At 44.8% G+C, this 14,528-nt stretch overlaps 1 protein-coding gene across 1 annotated transcript; it reads right to left on the bottom strand.

Annotated features, from left to right (window-relative positions):
• Nucleotides 1-2,001: 2,001 nt before the first annotated feature.
• LOC118142790 (beta-microseminoprotein J1) lies at nt 2,002-14,050 on the bottom strand. Its single transcript, XM_035267657.2, has 4 exons — nt 14,016-14,050; nt 6,859-6,964; nt 5,856-5,961; nt 2,002-2,237 (listed from the first exon to the last, which is right to left on the bottom strand). The coding sequence occupies exons 1-4, from the start codon at nt 14,016-14,018 to the stop codon at nt 2,108-2,110; spliced, it is 345 nt and encodes a 114-aa protein (XP_035123548.1). The 5' UTR covers nt 14,019-14,050; the 3' UTR covers nt 2,002-2,107.
• Between the last annotated feature and the right edge of the window lie 478 nt (nt 14,051-14,528).

Below are 14,528 nucleotides of genomic sequence, written 5' to 3'. Positions count from 1 at the left end.
AAAAAATAGTCGAGTAAATTAATAGTCAGAGCCCAGATGCTTTTTTCTTTCTGTTCCATTTTCTTTGAGACAGGGTCTGTCCCTGTTGCCCAGGCTGGAGTGCAGTGGTGCAATTTCAGTTCACAGCAACCTCTGCCTCGTGGGTTCAAGTGATTCTCCTGCCTCAACCTGCTGAGTAGCTGGGATTACATACAGACGTGGGCCACGATGCCCGGTTATAACATTTTTTGTGGAAACAGGTCCTGCTGTTTTGCCCAGACTGCTCTCAAACTGGGCACAAGCAATCCTCTCACCTCACATGTGATTACAAACATGAGTCACCATGTCCAGCCTACAGCCCAGATTATAACCCACATTATTTACTTGTGACCAGATGTTAAAATAGCACTTCTTTCTGTCTTGGTTTCGACAGAGGTCCTCCATACTCAGCCGGCAACGGCTTCCCGACCTTCCCCAGCAAAGGAGAAGATCATAGCAGGGTTTTATTTATCCCACCCAAGAGTGACTCCTACAAGGGGCAAGGCAACCTCACTACAAAACAGGAGAGAAGATTCTGATGCAGAAGCTAAGATAATAATCATAGGCTGTGAGTGGAAGGGGAGCTGTGGAGAGAGAGGCCCACAGAAGTCCCAGAGGAAGTCAGCCAAGAACGTAACCTCAGGCAGGAGGAGCCCTTAACTCTCCTGTACCCCATTCCCTCTCAATTCAGATGCACCCCTGGAATGAGACTCCATATAACTCAAAAAAGTGTAACTCAGACCACCTTTTTAAGTTATCTGAAGGTGATCAGGAAAGCTAAGGGACCTGTCTAGATTGCTCAACTGGCCCACATAGCATGTTTAAACAGAAGGGGGACAAAGGAAAATAAAGCTGTTTATCAGTTGCCCACTGATTGTTCAACAGATGACTGTTTGCCCATTTCTGATCTGTCACGTACACACAGCTGACTCCAAGCCCTAGGAGAGCAGGGTTCTCTCCTGAGATCTCTCTGGTTCACTGCTTTATCCCCAGGTCCAGAGCACTGGCCCAGGTGCTCCGTACAGACCTGTTGAGTGAACAAATGTTCTCTAACGCAGGAACGGTCAAAAGAGAAGCGATGTTGTCATTGTTTTAAGCCATTAAGTTTTGGGTGCTCTGCGTATAGCAAGAGATAACTGATACTGAGGCCTTGCTCCCAGGCCACTCTGCATCAGCAAGGCAGAGCCCCTGGCCTTGAATTCCCCTCAGGCTTCATGTGGCCCTTGGGGGCACTTGTTCAGGCTGTCTTGTTCTAACTTGCTTTCACCTCAAACACAGAGGAACGTGGGGGACACATCATAGAAGACACTTCCTGATGAAGAGGAAGGAGGGATAAACAGGAACACCTTAAAGAAAAGAAGGGATCTAATTTCAGCTTGAAGACACACATTTTTTCTATTGTTTACCAGCCAGCAGGACATAGGCAGCAGAGTGCAGACATCACAAACAGCAAGAGTGGCAGTGGTCCCCCAGTAAGGGACGCACAGTGACCTATTACAGAGTTTAGGAAAAATAGAACTTTTATTCATGTGTATTTTGTTATTTGTTTTGTTTGGGGTTGGATTTTTTTTTCTTTTCTTTCTTTTTTTTTTTGAAACGTTATCTTACTCTGTCACCCAGGCTGGAGTGCAATGGTGTGATCTTAACTTATTGCAAGCTCCGCCTCCTGTGTTCAAGTGATTCTTCTGCCTCAGCCCCCAGAGTAGCTGGGACTGCAGGTACCTGCCACCATGCCTGGCTAATTATGTATTTTTAGTGAAGACAGGGTTTCACCATGTTGGCCAGGCTGGTCTCAAAGTCCTGACTTCAAGTGATCCGCCCACCTCAGCCTTCCAGAGTACTGGGATTGTAGGCATGAGCCACTGTGCTCAGCCATTCATATGTATTTTTGTCTCCCTTTTTAAATGTTTTGTATGCTTTATAATGTGTATTAAAGTAATGCATACATAAGTTATAAATTAAAAGTACACACATATTCAAATGTTTGCTCAAAAATCTTTTACTGATAGGCAGGGCTACACCATCATAGACTATTAGAGCCAGAGGAGAAGAGGTCTGGCCTGGGAGCTCTGTGCCTACTAGAAGCACATTACAATATCCATGCACTGACATCACAGGTCTTATGTGGGTTCTTCTTCTCCACCACAGTTAACTTGCACTCCTCCTTGTTGAAGATTTTCTGGCACTTGTGTATGTCATAACCCACAGGCGTAGCAACACTGTCATTGAGACAAAACTGGAGCCTGTTAGAGGAGAAAGGACCCCCCAGGACCCCCTCCCAGTGCCAGTTCTGTTCAGGAAGCCACCCATGCTCCAGCTGGTCGGGATGCCTTCACCAACTTAAGGGCACCCCTTGGCTGGCAGCCCCAGAATGTGGTCTCCAGGAACATGGACCAGTCTGTACCATAGAGTCACACAGCCCACCCCTGCATTCCATCCTGCAGGCACAGAATTTCAGTGGTAGGTGCTGACAGGCAGGGGCAAGTCTGGCTAATCTGGAGCTAGGCAGCTTGTTCCAAACTGGCTCCGCCCACTCTCCCTGTTCAGGAAGTGGCCAGCATATTGTTGCTAGAATGTGGAAAGGGAACAGTTGTCCCAGCCCTGGCTCGGAGGCCTGTTGGCAAAGGAGCTCTCTCAACTAAACAGAGCAAAGAGTAACTCCAGGTCACCGTCAAGGAGCCCCTGGAGAAGCTGATAAAAATCACAGACCACGTCTAATTGAGCTGCAGTACATACAAATATTTGAAGAGTTCCAATGAGATGAGATGAGATGATACTACTGCTAGAATATTTATTTATGTGATCTCAGCTCACTGCAGCCTCCATATCGCAGGCTTAAGCGATTCTCCTGCAGCCTCTTGAGTAGCTGGGATTACAGGCGCATGTTACTACACCCGGGTAATTTTTATATTTTTAGTAGAGATGGGGGTTTCACCATGTTACCAAAGCTAGTCTTGAACTCCTGAACTCAAATGATCCACCCCCGCCTTGGCCTCTCAAAGTGCTGGTATTACAGGCGTGAGCCACCATGCCCAGCCCAATGCTAGATCATTAAGTGGAACAATCAGCCCACAGAATTGTGATAAAAATTTGGTAGCCACTGTGTGCAAGAAAAGAAATGTAGAAAAGAGACATAAAGAAATTATCTTAGAAGCCTAGGCATGGTGGCACATACATATAATCCCAGCTACTCAGGAGGCTGAGGTGAGAGGACAGCTTGAGCCCAGGGGTTTGAGACCAGCCCGGGCAACATAGTGAGACCCTGTCTCAATTCTTTAATACAAATAAATAAATATGATAGAATGTTAACAGTTATTACCTTTAAGCAGTCAGAATTATTAGTAGGTTTTTCTTTTTTCTCCTATACTCTCCAATGGTTCCATAATTCATATGTTTTACTTAGAAAATTGGGGGAAATGTCATTTAAAACCTTCCATGTTTAAAGGCGATTGTTGGCTGGTAGGAATGTAAAATGGTGCAGCTGTGGAAAACAGCTTGGCAGCTCCTTAATAAGTTCAACAAAAAATTACCATATGACCCAGCAAGCTACTCCTAGGTATATATCCCAAAAGAATTGAAAGCAGAGACCAAACATTATATGCCAATGTCTGTATACTGACAGTGTTCAGAACAACATTACTTACTTTAGCCAACAGGTGGAAGCAACTCAAGTGTTCATCAACAAATAAATGGATACGCAAAATGTGGTCTAGCCACACCATGGAATATTAATCCGGCAGAAACAGGAAGGAAGTACTGATACATGCTACGACATAAATGAACCTTGACAACATGCTAAGTGAAATAAGCCAGACACAAAAAGACAAACACGGTGTGATTCTATTTATATGAAATACCTAGACTAGGCAAATTCATAGAGATAGAAAGTAAATTTGAGGTTACCAGGGGTTTTGTGGGAGGGGGAACTGAGGTATTGTTTACTGGATATAGTTTCAGGTTGGAAATAGTGTTTATGGTTGCATAATACTGTGAATGTATTTAATGCCCCTGAATTATATGTTTTAAAATGGTTAAAGTGGCACATTCTATGTAATATACATTTTACCACAATTTTTAAAAGTTAAAAATATAGTGGTGTTTTTTGAAGAGATACATTTCTTTCTTTCTTTTTTTTTTTTTTTATTTTGGATACAGAGTTTCACTCTTGCTGCCCAGGCTGAAGTGCAATGGTGTGATCTGGGCTCACTGCAGACTCCACTTCCCGGGTTCAAGTGATTCTCCTGCCTCAACCTCCTGAGTAGCTGGGATTATAGGCATGTGCCACCATGCCTGGCTAATTTTGTATTTTTGATGGAGATGGGGTTTCTCCATGTTGGTCAGGCAGGTCTGGAATCCTGCCCTCAGGTCATCCACCTGCCTCAGCCTCCCAAAGTGCTGGGATTACAGGTGTGAGCCACTGGGCCTGGCCAAAGAGATACAATTCTTTTGGTTCGTGGTAGGAAGTGAAATGGTGAATCTCCGCTGCCTGTGTGCAAGTACAGGTTGGGAAGGCAAAGGGCATATTACTGGATGCTTATTTCAATTCAAACCAGACTTAGCTCTGTAGGTGAAGCAGCAGAGAGAGAGTGGCAGGAGAAACTGTCAGCATCAGGTGTTCAGCTATCCAGAGCCAGTGGTTGGATGGCCTTGGCCTTTTGTCTCCCACTCCCTTTTCCTCACCCAAGTCAGGGAGCCAACCCTGGCCTGGGCCCGGGCAGCGTGGAGACCAGGATGTCTCCCATGCCCTTCTGGGGAGCCTCTGCCTGGGTCCCCAGCCTCAGGCTCCACTGCTACCAAGCATCTTGAGATCTGGGCAGTGTGTCATAGAGGGTGCAGTGGGTCCAAAAACTTCTTCCAGAAAAAGCTTAATCAAAGTCTGTATTTTTTCATGGAGGAGAAAAAAGTTTATGAGCAAAACAAACTTGGTAGGAAGTAAGGCAATTTCAGGGAAGAAGGAATTGCCTTCTTTTCCCCCATGTGGAGCAGTGTGCTAAATGGAACAGGCAACATGACCGGAGAAAGGAAAGGGCACCTTGAAACCTGACCAGGTGTCAGTTCCTGCCCCAGGCTTGCAGGACACAGAATTGGCACAGAGAAGGCATTAAGTGTTTGTTGGGTTAAAGAACGTATGTGCAGAATCTCATTTAATTCTCATAGCCACCTGATTATCCCTGATTATACTGTGAGGAAACAGAGGCTCAGAGATATTCAGAAACTTACTCAGGGTCACACAGCCAGTATACAAGGGAATGGAGATTCAGACTCAAGTTACTCCAATATCGAGGTTCTTCCCTATTCCCTGCAAGGAGCAGCCTGGCCCTTTTCCACACCAGGCCCACAAGAATCCAAGCCTACAGTGGAAAATCCTGGAAGAGGTCAGGGTTGCCAAATCTGGGTAACATGAATGCCTCAGCCACCAGGGAGCTGTGCTCCTATGTTAGGGAGGGACCAGTCACCAGTCCTTCACCTGCCTGGGGTACATTCACACACCACCAGAGTGACATCAACACTTGATATAAAGACAATGTCAAATCTCTGGAGCCACAAAATCAAGGCTTAGCTATAGTACCCAGTGGCCTGACCAATGCGATGCCTGGGAGTCTACTCTGAGCAACCAGCCAGCTCCCAGTCCAATTCCTCTTGTTCCATTAGGCACCTAGCATGGGGCCTGCTCAATAAATGTAGCTCTCCAGACACTTCAAGTTCAGCAGGACTCAGGTGTTCTCATCTAAGTCAAGTGCTTGCTTCTCTACTCACAGTGTCCTCATAAGACTCTCAAGGCACCTGTTAAAATTGAGATTCTTAGCCCTTCCCCAACAGATTCTGATCAGACTTACAGAGTGCAACATGATATTTCTTTTTCTTGGCAAGTACATATGTCACAGCTGTCAGTCCGCCACTTTGAGTTTATTGGATGTTTGTTTCCTTTCAGATCTGTGCATTCTAAAACCATACACATGACATCATCAGTGTAAGTCATACAATGAGAATAAGGCCTATCAGGACACTGAGTCCAGCCCCTTCTATCTAAACCCTTCCCAGAGAGGGAGAAGCTCGTTGCTTTTAAAGATATTGTGCTCTTGGATTCACCCATGGCTAATTCCAGTACTGTTCAGTTCGTGCTACTGATAATGTTTTCTTACAGAAAGCTTACATCCTTCTGAGTTTTATTTCAGAACAGGTTTTTCAAGAAAAATAAGGCCTTTTTTTTGAATCAGGTAGCCATATGAGCCAAGGGGTACTTGGGACCAAGGTTTTTCCTGCTGGATTATCTCTCAATCAATATCTCACTTCTACACTTCCCTTTGCTTTGCTTCGGTGGTTTTCAACCCTGTGCACATGTGTAACATCTTGGGTACTTGAAAAACACCTTCTATGTCTCAGTCCTACGCTAGAACAATGAAATCTATCTCTGGGTTTAGGGCCCAGGCCGCTGAATTCTTAGAAGCCTCCCCAAGTGAGCCAAGTACAGTGGCTCACGTCTACAATCCCATCACTTTGGGAGGCTGAGACGAGCAGATGACCCAAGGTCAGGAGTTTGAAACCAGCCTGGCCAACATGGCAAAGCCCGGTCTTTACCACAAACACAAAAATTAGCTGGGCATGGTGGTGGGCACCTGCAGTCCCAGCTACTTCGGAGGCTGAGATGGGAGAATCACTGGAACCCGGGAGGAGGAGGTTGCAGTGAGCCGAGATCTCGCCTCGGCACTCCAGCCTGGGAGACAGGGCGAGACTGTCTCAAACAAACAAAGAACAACAAAAAACACAGGTTTTCATCTGCAGACAGGTCCACCTACCAGGCTGCAATAACATCATAAACATTGAAAAGCCAAGACTTACCCTTGGTTGACTCTCCTGGAACTACGTCATTCAGTATTAAATAGCATGATGCATTGCATAAAGTCGCAAAGGTTGCAAAGATCACAAGGCCGCCCAGGAGAACATTCTGTAATGTGAAGAAAGCTCAGGGTGAAGAATGAATTAATTCAGACGATAATCCTTTACTGAGTGCTGTGTACCAGGACCTCTGCTGGGCTCTGGTAGAGGTTATGAGGTGGAGCTCCTAACCGCGGTGACTTAGCAAGGGAACAAGATCCACACAAGTCACTAGCATGAACTACAGAAAGAGGCAAACAGGAGTCAGCAGGCATAGGGCAGTAATGATATGTGGGCTGTTTCACTGCAGAGAAAGTTCAAGAGACCTTTATAGATAACGCAGTCTTTAGCCTCTTTGCAGAATATGGAAGATAAAGGACAGAATGAGGAGTTTCATGACAAGAATGAAACATTAACAAAGACAGAGAAGAGAAGCACCAAACATATAGTTGAAGGCTTATTGTAGTTAACTGGATTATTTGGAGATATGAGTGGAAAACTAGGTTGGGGCCATGCTGTGAACACAGAGGGCGAGGCTAGGAAGTTCATTTCCCAGATCATAAAGGCATCTTCGATGGCTCCGTGAACAAACCAGTTAATCTAGGCTGAAATTGTAGAACAAGGAAAAGTATCTAGTTGACCTTGTCATCTTCCTGAAATGAGCTAAATTAAAAAACCTTAATATGGTAATTTCTGGGGACTTTTGAAAGGGCAGACGGTGTTCAATGAAATATATAGGAGGCCATTGGTTTGGACTGAGCTCCTGCACTAGGCCGAATAGACAAAACCAAAACGCAGTTGCCCATGCTGAAGTTCTCTGCTACTAAGCCAGAACTAAGTTGCTTATCCAACCTTCTAAGAAATCAGGAGAGACTGAGAGGTAATAGCCAAATGCCCAACAGGCCAGTTTTAGCTGACATGATAAGAAAGTCCCCTCTGCTTTAACTTTTATAAGCAAAGTCACTTCAAAAAGACCTGTTCAATTTCTGTTCTGTGTTTCTGCTTTCTCTGGTTCTTTTCCATTTCTAAAGGCAAACTTCTCTGGGCAGCTCTTTAGAACACTTCATCTCTTATATGGAATGAGGTGTTGCCAGATTCTAGATTCACAAGTAAAAGTCAATTAAGGACCAGGTGTGGTGGCCCATACCTCTAATCCTAGCACTTTGAGAGGCTGAGGCGGGTGGATTGCCTGAGCTCAGGATTGTGAAACCACCCTGGGCAACATGGTGAAACCTGTTCTCTACTAATATACAAAAAAATCAGTTGGGCATGGAGGCATGTGCCTGTAATCCCAGCTCCTCGGAAGGCTGAGGCGGGAGAATCGCTTGAGCTCTGGAGGCAGAGGTTGCAGCGAGCCATGGTTGTGCCACTGCACTCCAGCTTGGGCGACAGCGTGAGACTCTGTCTCAAAAAAAAAAAAAGTCAATTAAGATCCTTAAACTAAATATATTGTAATTTTGTCTTTTGACAATGGGAATGAAAGCATTTCTTCTGTAAGGTTCCTAAAATTAATTATGAAGTGATGCTAATTAAGTAGTATGTGACTCATATGAGAATAGACAGATAGGGGCTGGGAGACGTGGCTTATGCCTGTCATCCCAGCGCTTCAGGAGGCTGAGATGGGCGGATTACCCAAGGTCAGGAGTTTGAGACTAGCCTAACCAACATGCAGAAACCTTGTTTCTACTAAAAATACAAAATTAGGCCAGCATGGTGTCGCATGCCTGTAGTACCAGCTACTCGGGAGGGTGAGGCAGGAGAATTGCTGGAACCCAGGAGGTGGAGGTTGTTGTGACTGACCTGAGATAGCACCATTGTACTCCAGCCTGGGCAACAAGAGTGAAACTCCATCTCAAAAAAATAAAAAGAATAGAAAGATAGGGTGGGCACGATGGCTCACTCCTGTAATCTCAGCAATTTGAGAGGCTGAGGCAGGCAGATAGCTTGAGCTCAAGAGTTCAAAACCAGCCTGGGAAACATGGTAAAACCCCATTGCTACCAAAAATACAAAAGTTAAGGCTGGGCATGGTGTCTCACACCTGTAATCCCAACACTGGGAGGCCAAGGGGGTCAGATCACCTGAGATTGGGAGTTTGAGACCAGCCTTACCAACATGGACAATCCTCGTCTCTACTAAAAACAAAATTAGCCAGGTGTGGTGGTGTGTGCCTGTAATCCCAGCTACTCAGGAGGCTGAAGCAGGAGAATCACTTGAACCCATGAGGTAGAGATTGTGGTGAGCTGAGATCGTGCCATTGCTCTCCAGCCTGGGCAACAAGAACAAAACATCGTGTCAAAAAAAAAATAAATCATACGAAAATTAGGTGGGTGTGGTGGTGTGTTCTGTAATCTCAGCTACTTGGGAGGCTGAGGTGGGAGAATTGCTGGACCCCAGGGAGTTCGAGGCTGCTGAGAGCCAAGATAGCCCCACTGTACTCCAGCCTGAGTGACAGAGTGAAACCTTGTCTTTAAAAATAAAAAAGACAAACACAGAGATCAAAATAGAAAACCCAGAAAGTTCCAAAGGTAGGTGGATAAGGTGAAAAAGAAAAATGAGAAAACCAGAAAGTATAAATATATGTAGAAGCCTATTATAAAATAAACATGGTCTTTGAGATCTGTGGAGAGCAATTATTCAATAAATGGTATTAGAACAAGTGATTAACAATTTGGGGAAGAAACAAAGTTAATTTCCTACTTGAGTCCCCATTAGTGAAATAAACTCTACAAGGATTCAAGGGTTAAATTGTTACCGTAGATCATCAAACAATCACAGCATACATACATAAATATTTATTCTAAGCATAAAAGAAAAAGATTTCAGAATATAAATGTAAGAACATAACTGAAATTAGACAGATATCAAATTTGCAGAACAATATCATTATATACCAACGGGAGTAGAAAAACACCTTTCTTTTTTAAGCTCCCTGCAACCTCCACCTCCCTGGTTCAAGCAATTCTCCTGCCTCAGCCTCCTGAGTAGCTGGGACTACAGCTGTGTGCCACTATACCCTGCTAATTTTTTGTATTTTTAGAAGAGCTGGGGTTTCACTGTGTTAGACAGGAAGGTCTTGATCTCCTGACCTTGTGATCCTCCCACTTTGGCTTCCCAAAGTGCTGGGGTTACAGGTGTTAGCCACCATGCCCAGCCTAAAAAACTTTTTTTATTTTAGACAGAGTTTTGCTCTTGTTGCCCAGGCTGGAGTGCAATGGTGTGCTCTCACCTCACGGCAACCTCCACCTCCCAGGTTCAAATGATTCTCCTGCCTCAGCCTCCTGACTAGCTGGGCTTACAGTCATGCGCCACCATGACCAGCTATTTTGTATTTTTAGTAGAGATGGGGTTTCTCCATGCTGGTGAGGCTGGTCTTGATCTCCCCACCTCAGGTGATCCACCCAACTCAGGCTCCGGAAGTGCTGGAATTGCAGGTGTAAGCCACCACGCTCAGCTGAAAACTATCTTAAACAGAAAAATGGCAAGAAAATAAAGTGGCATTTCACACACACACACACACACAAATGATTAATAAACACATGAAAAAGTTCAATTTACTGATAGCAAAAGAAATATAAATATGTAGATGAAATAGAAACATAATGAGATGTCAAGAATAATCATTGAATTTATCCCAGAGCGAAGTAGAGGCATCTGTGGGAGGTGAAATGCACAAGAATGACTTACTCTGGGTCGGGCGCGTTGGCTCACACCTGTAATCACAGCACTCTGGGAGGCCGAGACAGGTGGATCACCTGAGGTCAGGAGTTCAAGACCAGCTTGACCAACATGGTGAAACCCCATGTTTTTGTTTTTGTTTTTTTTTAAAGAATGACTTACTTTAACAACTGTTATGGAGAGCAATTTGCTACTATATATCAACATTCTTAAAACCATTTACAATATTCAATTTCACCTTTTTATCTCCAAGATGTGATCCTAAAAATGGCACAGAGATGGACTCCTCCACAAGGATGCTCACTGCAGTGGAAAAATGGAAAGAAACCACGTGCCCAAGAACAGAGCTGCTGGAGAACAGTGACTCGGAAAAACACCTGGTGAGCCAGCAAGGTAGAAGGTGAAGTCACCTGAGCAAAAGATCACATGTCACTACATGAAGTGAAGCAGGCTATGAAATGTGTGATTATCATGATGTGGAGAGAGACGCTCAGAACACACTGAAGGTTTTTCCCAAATAACAAGTCACTTTTGATTGGTAGGATTATGACAATTTTCTTCTTTGGACTTTCCCTCTTATTTTCTAAATTTTCTACAATAAAATATATGGGGTTTATAGCCAGAAAGAAAGAAAGAAATTCTGTAAAAACAAGTCAAAACCTCAATATATTCAGCTCAAGCCAGGACTTGGAGGGGCACTTAGGCTGTTTCATTCTTCTTTTGTATAACCGTCAGCTCAAAATTGTTGTGGAAACCTAAATGTTTTTTCCCAAAAAAGCCAGCCTTGTTGACAGTATTTGCACTCCCTTCATGCAGAAAGAAGGCTCCGGGGGAACTGAAGATCACTAGAATCTTGGAGATATTGTTTCACTGAGTCACAAAGAAGGAGAGTCAACAGGGACAAGCAAAAATCTTTTCCCATTCTCTTGGTTGCCATTTCACTCTCTGATGATTGTTTCTTTTACTGTACAGAAGCTCTGGGGTTTAATTAGGCCCCATTTGTCTATTTTTGGCTTTTGGTGCCAATGCTTTTGGTGTTTTAGGCATGAAGTCCTTGCCTATGCCTATGTCCTGAATGGTTTTGCATAGGTTTTCTTCTAGGGTTTTTATGGTGTTGGGCTTTATGTTTAAGTCTTTAATCCATCTGGAGTAAATTTTAGTGTAAGGTATTAGGAAGGGGTCCAGGAAACCTAAACATTTTCCCCAAAAAACGCCAGCCTTGTTGACAGTATTTTCACTCCCTTCTTGCAGAAAGAAGGCTCTGGGGGAATGGAGGATCACTAGAACCTTGGAGATCTTGTTCACTGGGTCACAAAGCAGGAGAGTCAACAGGGACAAGCAGGGCTGTAGCCCAGGACAAGTGACATGTGCAAAATCCCCAAATCTCCTGCAGCTCTAGAGCAAAGGCACGAGATTGAACAATTGGGGATGGAGTCCAAACATGGTGACAGCAGAGAGAAAATGATTTCATTAAGAGATTTCCCACTTGACAGTATCTCAGAAATAGCCTCTCTCTCTCTCTCTCTCTCTCTCTCTCTCTCTCTCTCTCTCTCTCTCTCTCTCTCTCTCTCTCTCTCTTCCCCTCCCTCTCTCTCTGAAGCTCAGTTTTCCTCCCCTGTAAAAAGAGGGGTTCTCCCCCTTGGGTAAACATTAGAGTTACCCAGGGAGCAAATAGGAAACACACAATCTCAGGCTCATTGAAGAAAGAAACAGCCAGTGCCTCCGTATCTTTACCTCGGTGAGAACCCAGGAACAGTGCTCGACCCAGTGCTGCTTTAATGTGCATATAAATTCCTGGGAGGTTTTTTTTTTTTTTTTTTGAGACAGAGTCTTGTTCTGTCACCCAGACTGGAGTGCAGTGGCACAATCTCAGCTCACTTTAACCTCTGCCTCCCGGGTTCAAGCGATTCCCCTGCCTCAGCCTCCCAAATAGCTGGGATTACAGGAGTGCACCACAATGCCTCCCTAATTTTTGTATTTTTAGTAGAGATGGAATTTCATTATGTTGGCCAGGCTGGTCTCAAATTCCTGACCTCAAGTGATCTGCCCTCCTCGGCCTCCCAAAGTGCTGGGATTATGGGCATGAGACACCGCACCCAACCAGAGAGCTTATTCAATAACATGCAGATTCTGCTTCAGTAGGTCTGCAGACTTACATGGAAGCTCCCAGGTGATGCCCACGCTGTTGGTCTGAGTCCCACCCCTGAGTAGAGAGGCTCTAAAGCTCCTTTTCATTCTTGTCTTCTATTCTGCCACCAGCCTTCCCTCCCTTCGTGTCTTCCATTCCTGCATTTAGTAACCATGGGCCCCTGATGTGTGCAGGCACAGTAGAGTACACCACCGTGCCAGCATGGGCTAGGGTTTTCTAGATGGTGCAGCTTCATGGTCAGCCTTGAGGTGAAGCAGACTGGAAGTGCTCTTAGAAGTTGTGTCTCTTGGGCCGGGCACGGTAGCTCACGCCTGTAATTCTAGCACTTTGGGAGGCTGAGGTGGGCAGATAACGAGCTCAAGAAATCGAGAGCATCCTGGCCAACATGGTGAAACCCCGTCTCTATTCAAATACAAAAATTATCTGGGTACAGTGGCGCATTCTGTAGTCCCATCTGCTTGAGAGGCTCAGGCAGGAGAATTGCTTGAACTGGGAGGGGGAGGTTGCAGTGAGCCGGGATCTCACCACTGCACTTTATCCTGGCAACAGAGCAAGACTCTGTCTCAAAATAGGAAAAAAAAGTTGTGTCTCTTTAGGTAAATTACTGCTCCTGGAAGTATCTTAACCTATGATCAACAGTTGGTCTGGTCAGGCATAATGGCTCCTACCTAAAATGCCAGAACTTAGGGAGACTGAGGTGGGAGGATCACTTGGGTCCAGTAGTTAGAGACCAGCAAAGAATGTTTTAAGAAAGATTGAGTTTAAGATGCAAGAAAAGTCTGCATGTGTTTATATAAATTTTAAAGCTAAATTCATTCCTGGCCCAGCACAGTGGTTCCTACCTGTAATCCCAGCACTTTGGGAGGCCAAGGTAGGAAAATTACTTGAGCCCATGAGTTCAAGAGCAGCCTGGGCAGCATAGTAAAATCCTGTCTCTACAAAAAATACAAAAATTAGCCGGGCATGGTGGCTCGCCTGTGGTCCCAGTTACTCAGGAAGCTGAGGTGGGAGGATCACCTGAGCCCAGAAAGGTTGGGCCTTCAGTGAATTGGTCCTGGAAGGAAAAACAACTTGGATCTTAGAGAACAGAACTAGTGCTAAACTCAATAAGAATTTCCCAAGCTCCAGACTCTCATACTCTGTACATTGAATTGCAGGTAATAACAAAAGATTCCGAACTAGGTTTCATTTACCATTCAATGCTGTGCAGTAGAAACACACATCACAGCATATTAAATAAGGAATACATATTCTTTTTTGCTTTTCTAGCCTTTGTATATAAAACCAGTTACCTACCATTGTGACGAACAGGACTCCTTACAGGCAGGTGCATCCAGGAAAAGTCGCATCAAACTTTTATACTGACGAGGGCACCCACGCATTTGACATCACTGGGAATGATAACAAGGTGAGAACGCATTGTGTGTTTACAGAAGGTTGACTATCAACAGGAAAGTATGGGTTCAGATCATTTATGAGTTACTAATCAATCAGATCTCCACCTCAGTTATGTGTTTACCTTGTCCCCACCCTGATCTGCATTTGTTCCTGACCTAAAAAAGCAGAGGAGGAGAGAACGCCTCTTTACTGAGCCTTCGCTCTGTGCTGGTGGATTGCTAGCAGGTGATGTATGACATGTCCTTATTTAATTTCACATACAAAGAAACAGAGCCTCAGGGATGCCAGTCACAACAGCCAGGAGGTGAAGGTGGGCTTCCTGAAGGCATAAGAATAGCCCACCAGGCACACCAGGCCTGCGTCTGTGGCCCAGTGGACACTGCCCTTAGGGTCTGGCATGAGAACAGAAAG

This window comes from Callithrix jacchus, chromosome 12 (assembly GCF_049354715.1).
Source record: "Callithrix jacchus isolate 240 chromosome 12, calJac240_pri, whole genome shotgun sequence".
Classification (NCBI taxonomy): Eukaryota; Metazoa; Chordata; class Mammalia; order Primates; family Cebidae; genus Callithrix; species Callithrix jacchus.
Note: the sequence above shows the minus strand (reverse complement) of the source record. Positions and strands in the feature narration are given on the sequence as shown.